This window comes from Rhinopithecus bieti, unplaced genomic scaffold, assembly GCF_001698545.2.
Source record: "Rhinopithecus bieti isolate Rb0 unplaced genomic scaffold, ASM169854v2 scaffold_15769, whole genome shotgun sequence".
Classification (NCBI taxonomy): Eukaryota; Metazoa; Chordata; class Mammalia; order Primates; family Cercopithecidae; genus Rhinopithecus; species Rhinopithecus bieti.
Genome location: NW_016809129.1, coordinates 2,614,778 through 2,636,795, shown reverse-complemented (window position 1 = coordinate 2,636,795; position 22,018 = coordinate 2,614,778). Strand labels below are relative to the sequence as shown.

The window sequence follows — 22,018 nt, the reverse complement described above, 5'->3', positions numbered from 1 at the left end:
CCATCCTATACAACTTCCCACTTGTTTCACATACACAGGCTCTGCAGCATACGGACCAATTACCTTTATCCCCATTTAATCAGATTCCGTGACTTGCCCGAAATCATAAGCTAGGATGAAAACCTTGTATTAATGGATTTTCTTTCATCTTTTAAAAATTCTATTTTAACTTCCTTCAGAATTGATGGGTCATTCTGTTCTTAGAGTTTCAGGCTGCTGTCTTTGTTACCTGAGGAATATCAGCTTCTGGCCATGGCTCTAAACAAGACAGCAAAGTGAAAACAAAATTTCCCTACCAATTCTAAAATGCATAGTAGTTACACAGTTCTATTTTTATTTACAAAATATTATAAATATTATTTACAATTACAGTATTACAAAAGTAGCTCATTGTATCAGGCTTTGCTTCTGTCTTAATTTTACAGTGGATTTTGCCTCTATCTTAATTTCATGTACATTTTTCAGCAGCAAGTTTATTCATTCTGCAAAGATGTGTGGAATTCAGTGTAAGGCATGACGCTAGTGCCTACAATGTAGAATTCTTGTTCAAAACCTGGAAGGAAATAAGGTTGAGTATAAATGCCAAAAACATTTCTAAAATTGACCTAAAGGTATCATTATGTTGTTGAAACATAAGCTGATAAATCTTTGAATTAATGGTAGGAATTCAGCTACTCAGTGCCATTTGTAACCTCGTAAGAACACAGTAAACCATTAATAAAATCCAAATCCTTGTATCTAGAAGTTATTTTAACTTTGATTTAAAATTTTGACGGGTGCGGTGGCTCACACCTGTAATCCTAGCACTTTGGGAGGCCAAGGCGGGCGGATCACCTGAGGTTGGGAGTTAAAGATCAGCCTGACCAACATGGAGAAACCCCATCTCTACTAAAAAATATATATATACAAAATTAGCCTGGCGTGGTGGTACATACCTGTAATCCCAGCTACTTAGGAGCCTAAGGCAGGAGAATCTCTTGAACCCAGGAGGCGGAGGTTGTGGTGTGCCAAGATTGTGCCATTGCACTCCAGCCTGGGCAACAAGAGTGAAACTCCGTCTCAAAAATAAAATAAAATAAAATTCAAATATATTTTAGAGTAGATTTATCCATGGCAAGAACAAGTACCTTTTTGACTAACAGATGTAAGATTTTCACTTCGGGAATTTTTTTTGCTTAAAATGGTATATTTTAGTGTATCCTTAAAATATTTGAAAGAAGAAAATGTGACAATTTCAAACCTTATGTTCACAGTAAAAGATTTTTTTAATTATCTTGAGTTCTTTTAATATTTCCTGTTTCCTGTGGGTGCCAGGAATAAACATAGTAGTAGCCTTGCTTGAAATTAAAAGAACAGTGATTAGGAAAAGACCATTAAACAAGGAAAATATATTAAGCTACTAAAGTAAAAAAAAAAAATCTGATCTGTAAAATTTATCCATTGCCAAATATAAGTAAATTATTTGGAATGGCACTAGCCCAGGCCTTCAAAGTTTGCTTTCAAATACACCACAGGTACATAATCTATCTTCCTTGAAGAAAAGGGAAATATTATAAAGTCTAGCTGTATCTTTAAAAATATTATTGATTCTTAGGACTATATAACAATAGTAATGTTTTCAGATTTTACTTATAGGAAAAACATATAAATAATTTATTCAAATTACTTTAAAACTTCTGAAGTAATCTCAATAACCTCTTCAGTTGTAAAGCGACTTATTTACATTCTTCTTTTACTCAAGTCACTTCACATTTCCCTGCTTCCTGTTAAACAAAGAGTGATTTCAATGGGTAGCATACCCTTCAATCTCAGGATCTTGGACTTTCAGATGTGCCTGGAGAGAGAGTGGAAGGCAAATTTACATTGTTATTATCTAAATGACCTATTTATAAAGACCCTGGCATTCCCTAAAGCCTCATCCTGGGCATGTCAAATTCTTTAGCTTTTTAGTTTTGCTGCACATCTTAAGAGTTTATTGATATAGACACAGGAGGACATTCTTGAGAAAATGGAGTATTCTGTGATTACTCTATGGGGCTTTTTGCTTTTGTTAAGACAGATTCCCAACTTAAAAAATCTTTTCCAAAGAAGTCATTAAGAACTCAGGAAAAATTCCCTTTTCCACTTAAATGGAAAATGACAGCAAAAGATGGGTCATCTTCTTAGTTAACAGTGAAGGACAGAAGCTCTGCTCTGTATCCACGCAGACTGTTCAAGAAAAAGGAACTATTAGCACAGAATTCAGACTCAAGTATTAACTAAGTTACAAGACAGCTTGAGCAAAGGTTTCCTCTTCTGCAAATGAGTTGGAGATCATGGGTGAAATCATACTTACTTTACTGGTCCTCTGTCGCCCAGGCTGGAGTGCAATGGCACGGTCTTGGCTCACTGCAGTCTCTACCTCCCGGGTTCAAGTGCTTCTCCTGACTCAGCCTCCTGAGTAGCTAGGATTACAGGCGCCCACCACCACACCCAGCTAATTTTGGTAGTTTTTAGTAGAGACGGGGTTTCACCATGCTAGCCAGGCTGGTCTTGAACTCCTGACCTCAAGTGATCCTCCCACCTTGGCCTCCCAAAGTACTGCAATTATAGATGTGAGCCCCACCCCAGCCTACTGGTCTGGAATTTTTAGACCTGGTATCTAATATGATAGCCACTAGCCATGTGGCTATTTAAATTTGTAATTACATATATATAAAAGTAAAAACATTTCCTCAGTCATGCCAGCCCCATTTCAAGTAGTCAGTATTGAACTACACAGATGTGGAACATTTCCATCATCACAGAAAGTTCTGTTGGACAGCACTGTTCTAGATGAATTTTTTTTTTTTTTTTTTGAGACGGAGTCTTGCTTGTTGCCCAGACTGGAGTGCAGCAACACAATCTCAGCTCACTGCAACCTACATTTCCCGGGTTCAACTGATTCTCCTCTCTCAGCCTCCTGAGTAACTGGGACTATAGGCGCATGCCACCGCGCCCAGCTGATTTTGGTATTTTTAGTAGAGATGGGGTTTCACCATGTTGGCCAGGCTGGTCTCGAACCCCTGACCTCAGGTGATCCACCCACCTCAGCCTCCCAAAGTGCTGGAATTACAGACGTGAGCCACCACACCCAACCTCTAGATTATTTATTATATAAACTTTTAAGAGAGCAATTAAGCTACTGCTTAATCACTTGTTATACTTAAAGGGAGTATGGAGAATTAATTTTTTCTAAGGATGAATTATATGAATGACCATCTTGGCTCTGCTCACTACTCATCTTTTTCCCCCCTCCCCAAATGATTCAGGGGCATTTTACCTCATGAGTTAGAATATCCTATTTTTTCTGCCTTCAGAGAGCTGGTCTAATTTCTCCAGAGATAGATTTGAAACAGACATTTAAAAGCTACTAAAGTAGCTGGCACAATGGCGCAAGGCTGTGTAGTCCCAGCTACTAAGTAGACTGAGGCAAGAAGATCACTTGAAGGCTGGGCGCGGTGGCTCAAGCCTGTAATCCCAGCACTTTGGGAGGCCGAGATGGGCGGATCACGAGGTCAGGAGTTCGAGACCATCCTGGCTAACACGGTGAAACCCCGTCTCTACTAAAAAATACAAAAGCTAGCCGGGCGAGGTGGCAGGCGCCTGTAGTCCCAGCTACTCGGGAGGCTGAGGCAGGAGAATGGCGTAAATCCGGGAGGCAGAGCTTGCAGCAGTGAGCTGAGATCCGGCCACTGCACTCCAGCCCGGGTGACAGAGCGAGACTCCGTCTCAAAAAAAAAAAAAAGATCACTTGAGTCCAGGAGTTGTGGGCTTTTGTGCACTATGCTGATCAGGTGTCCACACTAAGTTCAGCATCAATATGGCAACCTCCTGGGAACAGGAGACCACTGGGCTGCCTGAGGGGGTGAGCCAGCTCAGAGGGGAATGCAGCAGGTCAGAACGTTCATGCTGATCAGTAGTGGGATCACATCTGTGAATAAGCACTGCACTCAAGCCTGGGCAACATAGTGAGATCCCGTGTCTCTTTCTTTCTTTCTTTCGTTCGTTCGTTCGTTCGTATCCTTTCTTTAAGCCTTTTTTTTTTTTTTTTTTGAGACAGGGTCTGGCTTTGTCACCCAGGCTGGAGTCCAGTGGCAATCATGGCTCACTGCAGCCTCAACCTCCTGGTTTGAAGCGATCCTTCTGCCTCAGCCTCCCAAGTAACTGGGACCACAGGCCTGCACCACCATGCCCAGCTAATTTTTTGTGGAGAGGGAGTTTCACTATGTTGCCCATGCTGGTCTCGAACTCCTGGCCTCAAGTGATCCACCTGACTCGGCCTCCCAAAGTACTGGTACTATAGGCATGAGCCACCGCGCATGGCCGAGACCCCATCTCTTAAGAAAAAGAATTACTAGGTGGGCACGGTGGCTCACACCTGTAATCCCAACACTTTGGGAAGCCTAAGGTCAGACATTCAAGACCAGCCTGGCCAACATGGTGAAACCCTGTCTCTTACTAAAAATTCAAAAATTAACCGGGCATGGTGGTGGGCACCTGTAATCCCAGCTACTCACGAGGCTGAGGCAAGAGAATTCCTTGAACCCGGGAGGTGGAGGTTGCAGTGAGCTGAGATTGCACCATTGCACACCAGCTTTTAAAAAGGGGTTAAAGGCCGGGCGCGGTGGCTCACGCCTGTAATCCCAACACTTTGGGAGGCCGAGGCGGGCGGATCACAAGGTCAGGAGATCAAGACCACAGTGAAACCCCATCTCTACTAAAAATACAAAAAATTAGCCGGGCGTGGTGGCGGGCGCCTGTAGTCCTAGCTACTCGGGAGGCTGAGGCAGGAGAATGGCATGAACCCAGGAGGCGGAGCTTGCAGTGAGCCGAGATCACGCCACTGCACTCCAGCCTGGTGGACAGAGTGAGACTCCGTCTCAAAAAAAAAAGGGGGGGGGGTTAAAATCTCTTAATGCTATATCTTATACATAGACAACAAGAAATATTATAATCTAGATCCAATATTTGTGTTTACTTAGTTTGAAGTTTTTTGTCTTTGATAGTTGTGCAGTTACCTTGATCAATGTCTGGTATCAACTCATCTGGACCTTGAAAAATTATTTGGCAGTCCTGTTTACTTGAATTGGTGCTAGGATAGGACCATGGTTCACAAGTCTGACTTCTCAGAACTGACAGTGAATCTTCAGAAAGACAAAAACAAAGTACAATACTCAAGGCTGTCTTTCCCCCAGTCCCCAGTAAGAATTGCCAGGGCCCAGACCTGTGTAGGTTTTAAATCTCCATAGGTAGTTTTTTGGGGTGGCTTTTTTTTTTTTTTTTTTTTTTCTTCTTCTTTTGCCAGATATGAGAACTACACCAAATAAAGGAGAAAAGTCAGCTGGGTGTGATGGCTCATGCCTGTAATCCTAGCACTTTGGGAGGCCAAGACGGGTAGATGCCTTGAGCCCAGGAGTTCGAGACTAGCCTGGCCAACATGGTGAAACCTGTTCTCTCTCCCCCTTTTTTTTTTTTTTTTTTTAATTCTTAGTTAGAAATGAAAAAAAGAAAGAAGTGTAGTTTTTCTGAAGCAAGCACTGTCTTGGTGCTAATTTTTTTCATGTGTGGAACACATAGAAAGTGATGTTTGTACAGCACCTTGAAACAAGCAGGGGGTGATGCCAAGAGCCTTAGCCCTGCAGGGACCCTACTAGGCCTTCTGAAGCTGACCTTGTAACCCATTTCCAGCCCATGGGTGTCAATTGGGAAATTCCGCACAAGATCCTAGCAGGTGCAATTACATATAATTCAATTGAATAAATGGTTTTGGATGATGGGATTTTAAAATCAAGTTATTCAATAGGCAGGGCGTGGTGACTCACGCTTGTAATCCCAGCACTTTGGGAGCCCGAGGCGGGCAGATCACGGGGTCAGGAGTTCAAGACCAGCCTGACCAACATGGTAAAACCCCGTCTCTACTAAAAGTACAAAAATTGCCCTGATGGGATGATGAGCGCCTGTAATCCCAGCTACTCAGGAGGCTGAGGCAGGAGAATCACGTGAACCTGGGAGGCAGAAGTTACAGTGAGTCAAGATGGCACCGCTGCACTCCAGCCTGGGTGACAGAGCAAGACTCCGTCTCAAAAAAAATAAAAAAATAAAAAAATAAAAAGCCCAGCGCAGTGGCTGAGGCCTGTAATCCCAGCACTCTGGGAGGCCAAGGCGGGTGGGTCACCTGAGGTAGGGAGTTTGAGAGCAGCCTGACCACCGTGGAGAAACCTCATCTCTACTAAAAATACAAAAAATTAGCCGGGCTTTATGGCACATGCCTGTAATCCCAGCTACTCGGGAGGCTGAGACAGGAGAATCGCTTGAACCTGGGAGTCCGAGGTTGCAGTGAGCCGAGATCTCACCATTGCTCTCCAGCCTGGGCAACAACAGCGAAACTTCGTCTCAAAAAAACAAAACAAAACAAAACAAAATCAACCTATTTGAAGACTGGGCGCGGTGGCTCTACTAAAAATACAAAAAATTAGCTGGGCGTGGTGGCGGGCGCCTATAATCCCAGCTCCTCGGGAGGCTGAGGCAGGAGAATCGCTTGAACCCAGGAGGCGGAAGTTGCAGTGAGCTGAGATCGCCCTATTGCACTCCAGCCCGGGCAACAGTCCCGGACTCCGTCTAAAAAAATAAATCAAGTTATTAATATTTGCCCAACAGACCTCAAAACTGTTAAAGAGGCCAGGATTAAGTATCAGATTTTCTAAATAGTTTTTCTAAACATTTGGACTTAGACATTCCAAGTAAAAATATGTTTTGTTGTGAACAAAAATACACTGGCATTATTACCTAAGTGTATTTCCAAGATGTTGCCACGTATGTTTTCTTATTTACAGCTAGAGTTTATTATGAAAACTGTGGGGTTGGAGGCGAGATGGAGGCGGCCGTTTGTTTTCTCGTGGTCTCCAGCTAGCGTGCTCGCTTCCCCTCCCCCGCGGCGTCTGGCGGGGTGGAGAAACGGTGGCGGTGGCAGCTGGAGCAGCAGAGGCTGGAGCATCGGACACCCTCCTCCCACGAACCGGTTCCTCTTTCCCCTCCTCGCTGTGTGTTTGATGTGTTAAAGCAGGAGCGAGAATGCGAGCAGCGCCATGAGCAACACTACCATCGTCCCCAGCACTGCGGGTCCGGGCCCCAGCGGCGGGCCTAGTAGCGGAGATGGTGGCGGCGGTGGAGGCTGTGGCACCGAGGTAATAGATGACTAATCTCCCTGAGTGCTAGCTCTGAGCAGATGCGGACTCTCTTCGGTTTCCTAGGCAAGATCGACGAACCACACCTCTTCCCGCCGGATAATTCACCTTTGCCAATCTCAGTCTTGTTAAGTTCCATGATCCAGACTCAGCAGTTGTGGTACCACGTCTGACACTGTGTTCCTTGACAGAGCTTTGATAATGTACCATATGCAGAAGGAGTTATTCCTGATAAGGCTAAGGCTTGCTTGTCTCTGTTGGCACCAGCTAATGCAGTGGCAGGTCTTCTGCCTGGTGTTGGGCTCCTGCCTACTCCTACTTACTCAGACTGGCGCTGTTCCACTGGCTGCTTTGGGGGCTCTTACTCTTGGTCCTGCCCTTGCTGCCCTTGGGCTTCCTGGAGCAAAGTTGAACTCAGTCCGTTGCCACAGATCAGTTGCTGAAGCTTATGAGTACTGTTGATCCCAAGTTGAAGCATGTAGCTGCTGGTCTTGTTTCACCAAGTCTGAAATCTGATACCTCTAGTAGAGAAATAGAGGAAGAGGCCCGGCGTGGTGGCTCACACCTGTAAATCCCAGCACTTTGGGAGGCTGAGGCGGGTGGATCACTTGAGGTCAGGAGTTCAAGACCAACCTGACCAACATGGTGAAACCTCGTCTCTACTAAAATTTCAGAATTAGCCGGGTGTGGTGGCACATCCCGGTAATCCCAAGTACTTAGGAGACTGAGGCAGGAGAATTGCTTGAACCCCAGAGGTGGAGGTTGCAGTGAGCCGAGATCGTGCCATTGCACTCCAGCCTGGACAACAAGAGCAAAACTGTCTCAAAAAAAATAGAGGAAGATATGTAAAGAGTACGAGAAGCACAGTCCCTAATTTCGGCTGCTATAGAACCAAAGAAGAAAGAAGGCATTCAAGATCATCTTCTAAACACAGTCAAGAAGCAGATCAAGAGAGCAATCACATTCTAAGTCTAGGAGTCGTTGATGATCCAAAAGCCCAAGACAGAGAAGATCTCATTCCAGAGAGAGAGGTAGAAGATCAAGGAGCACATCAAAAACGAGAGACAAAAAGAAAGAAGATGAAAGAAACGTTCTAAAACACCACCAAAAAGTTACAGCAGAGCTAGACATTATAGAAGTACAAACAGAGACGACAATGAAGAAACAGCAGTGGAACAAGATCTCCTAAAAAGTCGCAGTCTCCTAAAAGAAAATTGTCTCTCTCACCATCTCCTGGGAGACATAAAAAGAAGAAGAAAGATAGTAGGGATGAAAGGGTAGGGAGAAAGATAGTAGGGATGAAAGAGAACAATCAACAAACAAGAAGAGTAAAGATAAGGGAAAGGACCGAGAAAGAAAATCAGAGAGTGATACAGATGTAAAAGTTACATGGGTTTATGATGAACAGGCACAGGGTTATGACAGTGAGAAAGGAAAAAAGAAGAGAAGAAAGCAATAGAAGCAGGTTCCCCTAAAACAAAGAAATGTTCTGTGGAAAAGGGAACTGATGATTCATTAAGAGAATCCAAAGTGAATGGGAATGATCATCATGAAGAAGACACGGATATGAGTGACTGAATATTGCCTCTATGGGAATCCAACTGTATACATGCATCAGTGTCATTCCTTTGTGTGATTTCTGAATGCTATATTTGTTCATCTCAAACCTAGATGTATACAGCTCTGAGTTATTAATGGCTATAAAGCTCCCGTTATTGATACTACTTATTTACATCAAAAAGCTTTTAGAAAATGGTATGACGTAAGCAGTTCTTGTCATGGTGAAATCTAATGGAGTAACCAAGCAGTTTTACTCTTAGTGCTGCTTCATAACAGAAATGAAAAGCTGCATGCTCCTACAGCAGGAATGGATTGTTTATGTCATATAATTTCCTGTATTAAGTTCACTTATAGTACTTCTAGAATGTTATGCATCAGATTAATAGAGGCATGTAGGAAATGCACTGATTGCATGTTATTGTGGCAAGAATATCCTAAATGTCATTAAAATCTTCCAACATGATGGATCTACTTATGGTCTTGTTTGTTGACATGACAAATTAACATTCTTATAGTTCCATCTGGAAATGAGCATTTGAAATAGATAATCCGGCTGGGCACAGTGGCTCACGCCTGTAATTTTAGCACTTTGGGAGGCCGAGGCGGGCAGATCACCTGAGGTGAGGAGTTCCAGACCAGCCTGGCTAACATGGCGAAACCTCGTCTATACTAAAACACACACACAAACACACAAAAATTAGCCAGGCATGGTGGTGCATGCCTGTAATACCAGCTACTCCGGAGGCTGAGGCAGGAGAATCACTTGAACCCAGGAAGCAGAGATTGCAGTGAGCCAAGATCATGCTACTGCACTCCAGCCTGGGTGACAGAACGAGACTCCATCTCAAAAAAAAAAAAAAGGAAAGAAAGAAGGAAAAGAAAAGAAATAGATAATCCTTTAAGCCTTGTGACAAAATTTTTGTCATTTTGGTTTAACTTTGAATGGTTATTATGCACTAACCTTTTTTGATGGCTAATTAGGGTTTAATTACAGAAACAAGATTTCAAGTAAAACTGTCTTTGGCAGTGAGTAAATAGTATATTTTGAAGTAGAGTTGTATACTTTTCATAAGATGTTTGGGAATTTTATTCCTGAAATAATTTATTCCACATCTACATCAGTGAAAGCTATCTACCGATCCTGAGTCCATCTTAAACAAAGAGAAAACTTATCTCTTGCCCTTATTTTGAATTTTCCACTCTTCCATTAATTTGTTTTAAGCTCAGCGTTGGAAAAAAGGGATAGTGCATTTTAAATTGTCCTTCATATGCTTTTAAAATAAGACAAATTGACTGGGCGTGGTGGCTCACACCTGTAATCCCAACACTTTGGGAGGCTGAGGCAGGCAGATCACCTGAGGTCAGGAGATCGAGATCAACCTGGCCAACATGGTGAAACCCCATCTCTACTAAAAATAGAAAAATTAGTGGTGGGCGCCTGTAATCCCAGCTACTCAGGAGTCTGAGGCAGGAGAACACTTGAACCCGGGAGGTGGAGGTTGCAGTGAGCCTAGGTTGTGCCACTGCACTCCAGCCTCGGCGACAGAGTAAGACTCTGTCTCAAAAAAATAATAAAATCTCAAGTTGTATAAAACCGATAAATTTGTGTTACTGCAGTAGTATTCTTATGCACACGGTGATTTCATGTTATATATGCAAAGTAGTTAGGCAACTGTTTTCTTTGTTGCAGGCATTTCAAGCTCCACTTTTATACAGAAAAAGTAGGCTACAGTCTGTGCCATATTGATGTACAATTTCTGAAATTATTTTATAATACTTTGATAATAAAACCCTTAAACTTAAAAAAAGAAAATTGTGTAATGCCTGAATCATACATTCTCATTCCTATTATTATGAAATAATCTGCCTTTTATAATAGCTTTATAATTTAGCAATTAACTGAAATGTAAATCTATGTTACCTATTACTTCAAAGAAGGAATTAAAGCAAGAAGCAAAGCATTTAACTCATTTCAAGTGAATTCTTAAACATCCTACATGTACTATTCAGTCTTTCCTCTGGTTCCTTACATCACAGTATGTAGACTGTTAACACCACTCTTAAAAATGGTTTCTAGGATTCTCATATTCAAACCAGAAGTGAATTATGTATATTCTTTCTTTTTTTTAAGAACTTGAAAGCTGGGCGCGGTGGCTCATGCCTGTAATCCCAGCACTTTGGGAGGCCAAGGCAGGTGAATCATCTGAGGTCAGGAGTTCGAGACCAGCCTGACCAACATGCTGAAACCCCATCTCTATTAAAAATACAAAAATTAGCTGATTGTGGTGGTGGGCACCTGTAATTCCAGCTACTCAGGAGGCTGAGGCAGGAGAATTGCTTGAACCCAGGAGGTGGAGGTTGCAGTGAGCCAAAATGGCCCCATCTGCACTCCAGCCTGGGTGACAGGGCGAGGCTCCCTCTCAAAAACAAAACAAAACAAAAAAAAGGACTTAAGCAGGCTGGGCACAGTAGCTCTCGCCTGTAATCCCAGCACTTTGGGAAGCCAAGGCGGGTGGATCGCTTTGAGCTCAGGAGTTCAAGACCAACCTGGGAAACATGGTGAAACCCCATCCCTATAAAAATTAGCTGGGTGTGGTTTTTGTTGTTGTTGTTGTTGTTGTTGTTGTTGTTATTTCCCAGTGCCTGTAAAAGTTATGCTTACTCTATACTGTAGTCTGTTAAATGTGCAATAGCATTATGTCTAAGAAAAAATATCTTGTATTGCTAAAAAACACTAATGATCATCTGAGCGTTCAGCAAGTTCTAATCTTTTTGCTAGTAGAAGGTCTTGCCTCGATGTTGATGCCTGCTAACTGATCAGGGTGGTGGTTGCTGAACGTTGGGATAGCTGTGGCAGTCTTAAAATAAGACAACAATGAAGTTTGCTACATCAATTGACTTCTCTTTTTTTTTTTTTTTTTTTTTTGTTGTGTGTGTGTCAAGGCTGTTCTTTATTTCAGCACGGAGGAAGCCAGGGGACGGGCTCAGTCTTCTGGCCGCAGCTTCCTTCATAGCGGCTAATACGTTAGCTCAAGTGCTCCGCTCCTCTTGGCGGCGGATGTGGTCCCCACCCTTTTCTTGATAAACTTGAGGCCGTTGGTGTCCTTGGAGATCTTCAGTAACTCCATGGCGCGCCGCTCGTACCTTGGGGCAAAGCACACACTCCGAACTCATGTGTCCCGCACGGAACTTGTGTGTTTCGTCAGACGCCCGCGGCGGCGGCTGGGTGATCCTGGGCCTTGGCTCACGTTCTTGGCTCTTTGTGGCCTTGTGAGGCCCACGGCATAGGGTAGCGTATAGCCATGGCTACTGCTCTCCAGTGGCGCCGTGGCGGAGCCAATTGACTCTTCTTTTCATGAAAACATTTATCTGTAGCATGCAATGGTGTTTGAGAATATATTGCAAGTGGTAGAACTTCTTTCAGAATTGGAGTGGGGTCGGGCATGGTGGCTCATGCCTGTCACTTTGGAAGGACAAAGTGGGAGGATTGCTTGAGGCCAGGAGTTTGAGACCAGCCTTGGCAACATAGCAAGACCCTGTCTCTGAAAAAAAAATAAAAATTTAATCAGCCAGGATTAAAAATATACATGCCTGTAGTCCCAGCTACTTGGGAGGCTGAAGCGGCAGGATCGCTTGAGCCCAGGAGGTTAAGGCTGCGGTGAGCTGTGATTATTCCACTGCACTCCAGTCTGGGCAGCAGAGCAAAACTCTGTCTCACAAAATTAAAAATTAATAATAATAAAATTGAACAGAATCCTCTCAAACCCTGCTGCTGCTTTTTTGTTGTCATTTCAACAATGTTACAGTATCTTCACCAGGGGTAGATTTTATCTCAAGAAACTTTCTTTGCTCATCCATAAGATGCAGTTTCTCATCCACTGAAGTTTTAGTATGAGATTGAATCAATTCGCTCATGTCTTCAGGCTTCACTTCTGATTCTTTTATTTCCGTCACATTTGCAGTTCCTTCCTCCACTGAAGTTCTAAACCCCTCAGACTCATCCATGAGAGTTGGAACCAATGTTTTCAAACTTCTGTTAATGTTGCTATTTTGACCTCCTCTCTTGAATCACGAATATCTAGTATCTAGAATGGTGAATTCTTTCCAGAAGTTTCTTCTTTAATTCACCCATATCCATCAGAACAATCACTATCTATAGCAGCTAGAGCCTTATGAAATGCATTTCCTAAATAATAAGAATTGAAAGTTGAAATGACTCCTTGATTCATGGGCTGCAGAATGGATGTTGTATTAATGGTCATGAAAACCACATTAATCTCCTTATATGTTTCCATCAGAGCTCTTGGGTAACTAGGTTCATTGTCAATGGGCAGTCATATTTTGAAAGAAATCTTTCTGAGCAGTAGTTCTCAACAGTGGGTTTAAAATATTCAGTAAACCATGCTATAAACAGATGTGCTATCATCCAGGCTTTGTTGTTCCATTTTTGGAGTATAAGCAGAGTAGATTTAACATCAGGATTTTCACAATAGTAAATGAGCATTGGCTTCAGCTTGAATTACCAGCTGCATTAGCCCCAAACAAGAGTGTCATCCTATTTGAAGCTTTGGAGCCAGGCATTGACTTTCCCTCTCTAGCTATGAAAGTGTTAGGTGGCATCTTATTCCCATACAGAGCTGTTTTGTCTACATTGAAAATCTGTCACTGAATGCCAACACCTTCTTCAGTTATCTTAGCTAGATCTTCTGAATAACTTGCTGCAGCTTTTCCATCAGCACCTGCTGCTTCACCTTGCACTTACATGTTATGGAGATGACTTCTTTCCATAAACCTCATGAACCAAACTCTTCCAGCTTCCAACTTTCCTTCTGCAGCTTCCTCACCTCTCTCAACCTGCATAGGATTGAAGAGAGTTAGGGCCTTGCTCTGGATTAGGCTTTGGCTTAAGGGAATGTTGTGGCTGTTTGATCTTCTCTTCAGACCACTAAAACTTTCTCCCTATTAGCAACAAGGCTGTTTTGCTTTCTTATCATTTGTATGTTGACTGGAGTAGCACTTACAATTTCCTTCAACAACTTATTTCTTTGCCTTCTCAACTTGGGTAAATGCTTATCACAAGGGGCCTAGTTTTCGGCCTGTCTCAGCTTTTCGACATGCCTTCCTCACTAACCTTAATAATTTCTAGCTTTTGATTTAAAGTGATAAGCATGCAACTCTTCCTTTCACTTGAACTGTTAGAAGCCATTGTAGGGTTATTAATTGGCCTAATTTCAATAATGTTGTGTCTGGGGGAATAGGCAGGCCCAAGGAAAGGAAGAGAGGTGGGACAACGGCCGCTCAGTGAAACAGCACACATCCTTTATCGATTTCACCATCCTTATGAACGAGGTTCCTGGCTCCCCCAAAACTATTATAAAGGATGAATCAGGTGGATTGCTTGAGCCCAGAAGTTCAAGACCAGCCTGGGCAACATAGTGAGGCCCCTGTCTCTACAAAAAAATAAATTAGCTGGGCATGGTGGCATGTGTCTGTAGTCCTAGCTGTGCGAGAGGCTGAGGTGGGAGGATCGCCTAAGCCTAGGAGTTTGGGCTGCAGAGAGCCGTGATAGGGCCACCACATTCCAACCTGGGCAACAGATCACCATAACAGTAAGAATTTTTTGTTTAACTGATGGTTGTTCCAACTACCTTTACATTTAATTAATAAGTTTGACAAATAAAATTAATTTATTAATCAGGTTGGTGGTAAAGTAACATGAGGGAACTACCTGGGTAAATGGAAACATTCCGTATATTTTTACTGTTAACATATGTGAATACTTTTGCCAAAAGTCATTGATGTACAACTAAAATTTGTCAATTTATTCTTCAGTGAAGTTTTTTTTTTTTTCTTCAGTATCCCCACTTCCAAAAGCAGTTGTAGGCACAGAGATTTAAAATAAATGGTCTAGTCTGAATGAAACTTTTAGTTGAGATATTGTTAAAAGACAAGCATGTGTTTAATTATCACTTAATTGACTAAAAAGTAGATTAAACCAGTCATAGGAGGTTTTTAATTTGATAACTAAACAAATTTTATTGGGTGAAACATTGGCAGTTAGACTGAAAATATAATTGTCTAGAAAAATAATTTTAAGGTTTAGTTTTTTCTTACATTATATTAATAAATTTATTAATTTTGAGATTAATGAACTTTTGTTGTAGACTTAGCTGAATCAGTAAGTAGCATTTGTCAGCCACAATAGAAATCCTTATTTTCTATATATGAAAGATGAAAATTACATAAAGTAAACATTACAAATTACTATTATAAGCAGACCTGTCTGCTTAAAAATGATAAAGCTTTCTTGGCCTTTTACTGTATACATCATAATTGTCTTTTGAGTGCTTTAACTCAAGTACAGAGCCTGCTAAAACAAATATTTTTCTACAGGCAGTAATTAAGTACAACATAGCTGGAAATGTTAAGCTTGATTTCAGACTACCTTTTTAGGAGCTGAGGAGACATACAAAGTCTTTGCCGAATAAGTCTTAGTTTGCATATCCTTGAGTAATTCTCCATGTGGTATTATACTGTGAGAAAATCCAAAATAGAGTGTCTATAAATGTCAAGATTACCTTTAACAAAATATGTGATGAAGTGACACATTCAATATATTATAGTATTTTAATATTTTTAGAAAACTAATTTTTTATAAACTTACACAGAACTGAATATCATTTTCACCTTTATTACTGAATTCATAATCAATTAAATTATACCATTTTTCTCCTGAATGTGTAGGTTCTTGCCCTTTAGTTTATCCTTTGAATTATGATTTATCATCTATTTTAGTATGTATAGCAATGTTAATTGACTATATCGTGATTATATGTATGAAGTAAAACTAGTTGTGACAGTGTTGCAATTAGTAGTTTTTTTCTTGAAAGTATTTCACAGCATTTAATACTTGTTTGAAATGGTTTATATGACTTAAATCTGTACAACCATGGGGTAAAATGTAAACAACTGCACTATTAGGAAGATATTAAAGTAGAGGCTATATTTACAGTGTCGTCTTTCAAATCTAGCTATGCTGTAAACTGATGTTTGCTGTATGCTCCTCCTGATTTGAAATAGATGAAAGAAAATGAACCTATTATCACCATGGTTCACACAATGATTGAGAACTCGGCGCTAAGACCCCAACTGTACCAGCAAGTAAGGTCTTGGACAGTGAATGATACTGCTTTATCATCTGCAAAATCCCTCAGTGACAGTTTTGATTTATTCTCAGATTTACTCATGACATCAGTGTTTTCTTATGTTATTTTTTGTTTATGTTTATTTGGAAAACCACAATTCATCCATGCTTTTCAAGATGCTGCAGTATTCTTAGCATGGCTTCGCTGAACATTTTGCTGTTGAATATTAAACGTGCCATTTTCCTAAAGTTTTTGTGCAGAGTATTTGATTGATATGTACTTGGAGGTCTGCAGTACATTTGCAAAATTACTAGATTTTCATATGGTTTTATTAACTTTAAAAGCATTATACCTATTTTTTAGGGAAAAGGCTTTGTAAAAATATTTACTTTCAGGGATAGCCCTTCACAACTTCCCCCAACCTAGTGTTTTAAGAATACATTACGTTTGTACGGGCGTTATTTAAATCTAGTTTCTGTACTATGGTGTGGTAAAACTTAACGATAGCCGCTTCTTAACATACTGGGGGTATTTTCTCCCTGTGTTCTTGCCATTCGCAAGCAGTCGTCAAGACTATCATAAGTTACCCCATTCTTTTTCCAAACTCAAAATGTGTGTCATGGAGTTGGCTGGCTTTAACTTAGGAACCTTAGTAATCTGCAGATCTGCAAAAGAAGTCATATATGTTTCTATCAAATTTTTGTGTATTTCATGGTCTAAATGTTTCTAGCTATGTGTTTCTCAACATCAGCTTCTTCCACTTCAACACCCTCAAATTACTCTGGCGTATGACCTTTACAATCTTTAAAACTCATGCAGAAGAAGAAAATTAACTAACATGAAAAATGAATATATATTTTGATTAAAATATATAAGGCACCTAGTAAAAAGAAGGACTTGGAGCTCACACTAGCTTTTAAGGCCTCTATTTGGTTCAGTTGCCATGAGATCTGCATCACAGGGCCATGTAACTGAGGAATGGGTACAGTTGATCAGAGGGTGACTTATATTTCAGCACAGTTTTCAAAGTATTAAAGTATGTTATTAGATGACTGAAAATGGTCTCAAATTTGCAATAAAGAGATTAACAAACTATTAAATATTTAAAGTTAAACAGCTTTACTTATCAAAAGAAAATGGAATCTTTCAATTCTTGAAGTCACCAGATTATAGACCTTGGTAATCTATTTCAAAGTACCACACTGAGAGTCTTAATACTTATTCCAAAACTGATACCTTCTGCAGTGTCTGAAGCTGTCAGTAAAATATGTCATCTGTGTAATGCTAAATTGACATGAGATTAAAGAGATTTTGTTACAATAGGTTATGTTTTTATCACGTTTTGCATGTTTTAGCCTGGATTTCCTGTTTAGTTTGGTTGGTTTTTCTTTTTTATAATGCTCAACATTCAGGGTTCTTGATGGGGAACTCTGATAGTTTAAATTATTCGGTTGCATTAAAAGTTCTAATTGGGGTTTTCCCAAATGTGGAGATCTGAAATGGGAAGGGCTGAGAGGGGGAGAAAAAAGTGAAGATGTATGAGACTGGCTCAGTATAGCATCACTGACCTTGAATACTGAAAGAGCAATAGATTTGTATAAATATTTCTTCATATTAATACATGAAAGAGAACTAAAATTGTACAGAACAGAAAGATCTGAATGTCTAATGTCAGCAGCCTTCCCTGGGCATGGCTGAGCCACCAGTTACCAGGAAATCAGTGTTAACTCTCAGTGCTGTTAAGGCTAGGGAGTCTTCAGACTGTCTTACTTTTATTCAGCCACTACTAAAGGACTTAATTATTGCAGGACATCCTTAATAGATTAAAGTGACAGCCTGACACATTTTTTTAAACTGTGTTTATAAATTTGCACAAATTGAGTATATATTTTTTGTTTCTCCAGGTTTCCCTTATCATGTTATTATCCAGGGAAAATGTACTGGTACATACAGTTTGCTTTTCTGAAGTTGATTGACAATATTGTATTAATAAGTTCTTGATATTTAGCTAGAAATATGATGGCAAAGTGTTTTATAACCCATTTTATTCTGAATCATAGCCACTCAGTTTATGGACATGTTTGCATTTTTCTTCCTTGGAGAATACCCAAGAAATTATCTAGGCAGTAATTTTCTTAAAATTGGTCAAATGAAAAAGACTTAAAACTGAATCCAGGCCTGGCAAGGTGGCTTATACCTTTAATCCCAGAAATTTGTGAGGCCCAAGCTGAAGGATCACTTGAGCCCAGGAGTTTGAGACTAGCCTGGGCAACAAAGCAAGACCCTGTCTCTACAAAATATAAAAAAATTAGCCAGGCGTGGTGGCACACACCAATAGTCCTAGCTACTCAGGAGGCTGAGACAGGAGTCCAAAGCTGCAATGAACTGTGATTACGATTACACCACTATGCTCCAGCCTGGGTGACAGAATGAGATACTATCTCTTTTTTGTTTGTTTGTTTTTAAAGCATTCTGTGTTCCACCGGGCGCAGTGGCTCACACCTGTAATCCCAGCACTTTGGGAGGCTGAGGCAGGCGGATCACGAGGTCAGGAGATCGAGACCATCCTGGCTAACACGGTGAAACCCCATCTCTACTAAAAATACAAAAAATTAGCCAGGCGTGGTGGCATTTTTTGCCCTCTATGGATATAATGTCTAATTTTATCAAATTTTAAAATATTTCCCCAAAACACCTTTTTGGAGTTTATGTATTATGTTCATATACTCTAAAATATGTGTAGTTCACATACCTAAGGGATATTGAAGTTGGATTTTAATTAACATAAGTAACTTTGTTTTACTGCCAAGACAGCTTTATAAAAAAAGAAACTATCAGATACTTTAAAAGGTTCCAACATCCTAAATAAAATATAACACATGTCCTTATATGGTTAATAAAATCTATATAATACACTCCTCAACCTGAAGTTGGAGCACTGCACAAATTTATGTAATTACTACATAGTCCATTTTTTCATTTGCTTTTCTAGTGTTACTAAAGTACTTCAAATGAAGTATTCAAACCAAACCTTTTTTTTTTTTGATGGCTAAAGGTGTATTTGAAAAAAACCAATGAACAGTGTTACCATGAACTTAACTATGCAAAACTTGAGTTAAGCAGAATGCTCATGAAATTTACATTTTCCTTTTTTTTTTTTTTGGTAAGACCGGGAATTGGGATGAGGGGTCAGGATTTTCATATTGAGAGCAAAATAGCAACCTTTTCAATTATATGAAGGTGTTTTGTTTGTTTAAGGAATAATTTTCTTATACTTTTATTCTGTCGTAAAAGCAATGTGTGGGGAAAGGTTTAAGGATTTGGTTAGCTGATGTCTAATGAATATCTTTATTGAATAACTTAAAAGATTTAAAGAAAATTTCGGTGGTACTGAAAGCAGAAATACCACAAAATTGGATTGATACGTGTAATATATTTATATGGCTATAAAGGAGATATCTCTCTAAAGTTGTAACTACAGTAAACATTTTTCTCTATTATGATATGCTAGCTGATGTAAAAATAAATCTGCAATAAGATTCCCCAAATAAAATAGTGTATCAATATCTTAAAGATTTACTATAAATTACTAAGTTTTCACCTTAATGTATTAGTCTTTTTTTCTGTTGACTCTGAGATATAGGGTACATTTGATATTTTAATCCAGATGAAACACTGTCCGCTAGTTATATTCAGATTCTGTAGTCTAGTAAAGCTGTTTTGAATTTAACTTTAAATATTAAGCAAACTATGGCCAGGCGCGGTGGCTCACGCCTATAATCCCAGCACTTTGGGAGGCCAAGATGGGAGGATCACTTGAGGTCAGGAGTTCGAGACCAGCCTGGCCAACATGGTGAAACCCTGTCTTCACTAAAAATACAAAAATTAGCCGGGCATGGTGGTGCACGTATAATCCCAGCTGCTCTGGAGGGTGAGGCAGAAGAATCACTTGAACCCAGGAGGCGGAGGTTGCAGTGAGCCAAGATTGCACCACTGCACTCCAGGCTGGACAATAGCGAGACTCCATCTCAAAAAATAAATAAATAAATACTAAGGAAACTATATTTGAACATCTTAGTAGCTTATGACCTTTCATCTTTAATTTGTTATAAATGTGAAAATGTAATTTTGGCATTGTCTTACATTTTTTATCATAGATCTACCTATTTAAAACTTACTTTTTATTACTTTTTTTCCAGATAGGAATATAAATTATTTTCTTGGATCTAGGTGCTTTAATTTATAATGACAATTGACACTTCTCAGGACACACCTGAGGATACTTATTTTGAATAGTGTAAGAGTATTCTAACTTTTGTCATTAAATTCATTTTTCATGTAATATTCATTTCTATGAAAGTTTTGTGGTTTAACAATCACTGTGCATACCCTTAAATAGTCACAGATTCATTTGCATGAGGTATGTGAAAGTAATGTCTTGAAATGAAATGTAAATCCAGGATTTATTTTATGTTTGGAATGCTTATATTTTTAACCTTCTCCTGATTCCCACATTTCTAGATCAATTCAAAGTTATCTCCTGTTTAAATAATGCTTCCTTTTAAAGCTGTAACTGTCAGGCAGTTTCTTTCATAGAGAAAACATATAGAATTGTCATTTATACATTCTTTTGTATTATGCATATATGAAATTTAATTTTCTAAACTGGAATATAGTTGGGACACATTACTTCTAACCTCACCTTGAAAAAATTGTGCAATTTAGTAAGCATACAATGAGCCTCATTTAAATTTTTTCTACTGTGTTTTTGTTACTTTCTCACAGTCAATATAAAAATCAAAAGACAAGAAAAATAGTGAAGTATTGCCTGCAGAGGCTATGATGTTATCTGTGATATAACTGACTGGAATGGCTATTGAAATCTTGCTAAGCACAATCAGAAGTAACCACAAAGTATCTTTTAACCAAAATATACTGGGAAGAAGCTGAAGAAAGGATATTTAAGTACACTAAATAATTCCTTACGATAGAGTAACACAAATGGTGTCAATGAACACACATAAACTTTTTAATGAAATTTGACTACCCATAGTTTATAACATAGGCTTTCGGTTTTATGAGGTTTCAAATGATTTTCCTCTTTTCAATTAAACCCATCCTTTTCCTTCATTATCTTTTAGTTCTTAAGACAGAAGAACAAGATAAGTCTATATTGTGTATGTGTGTTTATATATTATGTATATGTATACAATATGTTATAGGTTTTGTTAAATAAGATGTGTTGACATTTGAGTGTACACATATACAGTGTGTGATTATGTGTATACTGTGAAGGATGGTTTTGACTGTTGAACTTTGCTTGATTTAAGTATTTGATTTGATACAGTTGCAATGATTGTATTTGTCAATTTTTTTATTAAAATAATGTATGTCTTTAAAAGAAAGAATGTAAGATACTGTATTAGTTTTGTTTGACCAGCATATTATTATGTTTAACAAGCTTGTTACATACATCATTCTTATGTATCTTGCATATTATATCACTGTTAAGTATTTTTCTACTTTGTTAATCAATGTTTGAATTAAACTTCTAAAAGTATAAGAATCATTAAAATCCATCTTTGTTATATTATATATATTTAATATAAATCCAAAGTATTAATTATAGGCTAAATATGTTTTAAATTAAGATTTTAAGTTGCTATATGATTTTTTCCTTATAGCTGTCACAAGATGAAGGTAGAGGCACATTATACAAATACAGACCTGAAGAAGTAGATATTGATGTAAGTATTAGTATGATATATATTGTCAGTACTCTGTTATATTCTCTGCCAAAAACACTGGAAATAAGCATAACCAAAAAACTTCTTTCTCCCAAGTCCTCCAAAATGACATCAGATAAATTCATATTTTGTGTGTGTGCTCTAAATTATTGTTCCCTGCCCACTACGTCCCTCTACTCCCTATTGTTAGTAGTCCAACATATGAAGCATCACTAAAATGAAAGTAAAACTATTTCTGATTTTAGAAGTTACAGATTGGGGCCGGGCGCGGTGACTCAAGCCTGTAATCCCAGCACTTTGGGAGGCCGAGACGGGCGGATCACGAGGTCAGGAGATCGAGACCATCCTGGCTAACACGGTG

General features: G+C 39.5%; 1 protein-coding gene and 1 pseudogene across 5 annotated transcripts in view; both read left to right on the top strand.

Annotated features, from left to right (window-relative positions):
• PLEKHA5 (pleckstrin homology domain containing A5) overlaps nucleotides 1-22,018 on the top strand; it is a 230,555-nt gene that overhangs the window by 178,935 nt on the left and 29,602 nt on the right. The window contains exons 15-17 of one of the 4 annotated variants that reach the window (XM_017888617.1): nucleotides 15,846-15,926; nucleotides 21,052-21,087; nucleotides 21,595-21,657. In XM_017888617.1, coding sequence (XP_017744106.1) covers nucleotides 15,846-15,926; nucleotides 21,052-21,087; nucleotides 21,595-21,657 — 180 coding nt within the window. Of the gene's footprint in view, nucleotides 1-6,854; nucleotides 9,229-15,796; nucleotides 15,927-21,051; nucleotides 21,088-21,594; nucleotides 21,658-22,018 lie in introns of those variants that run through there. The other 3 variants (XM_017888619.1, XM_017888621.1, XM_017888618.1) reach the window with 3 other exon arrangements.
• Nucleotides 7,087-9,228, top strand: LOC108539734 (serine/arginine-rich splicing factor 11-like; annotated as a pseudogene). Its single transcript, XR_001888468.1, has 2 exons — nucleotides 7,087-7,759; nucleotides 8,059-9,228. The product of XR_001888468.1 is annotated as a serine/arginine-rich splicing factor 11-like (transcript).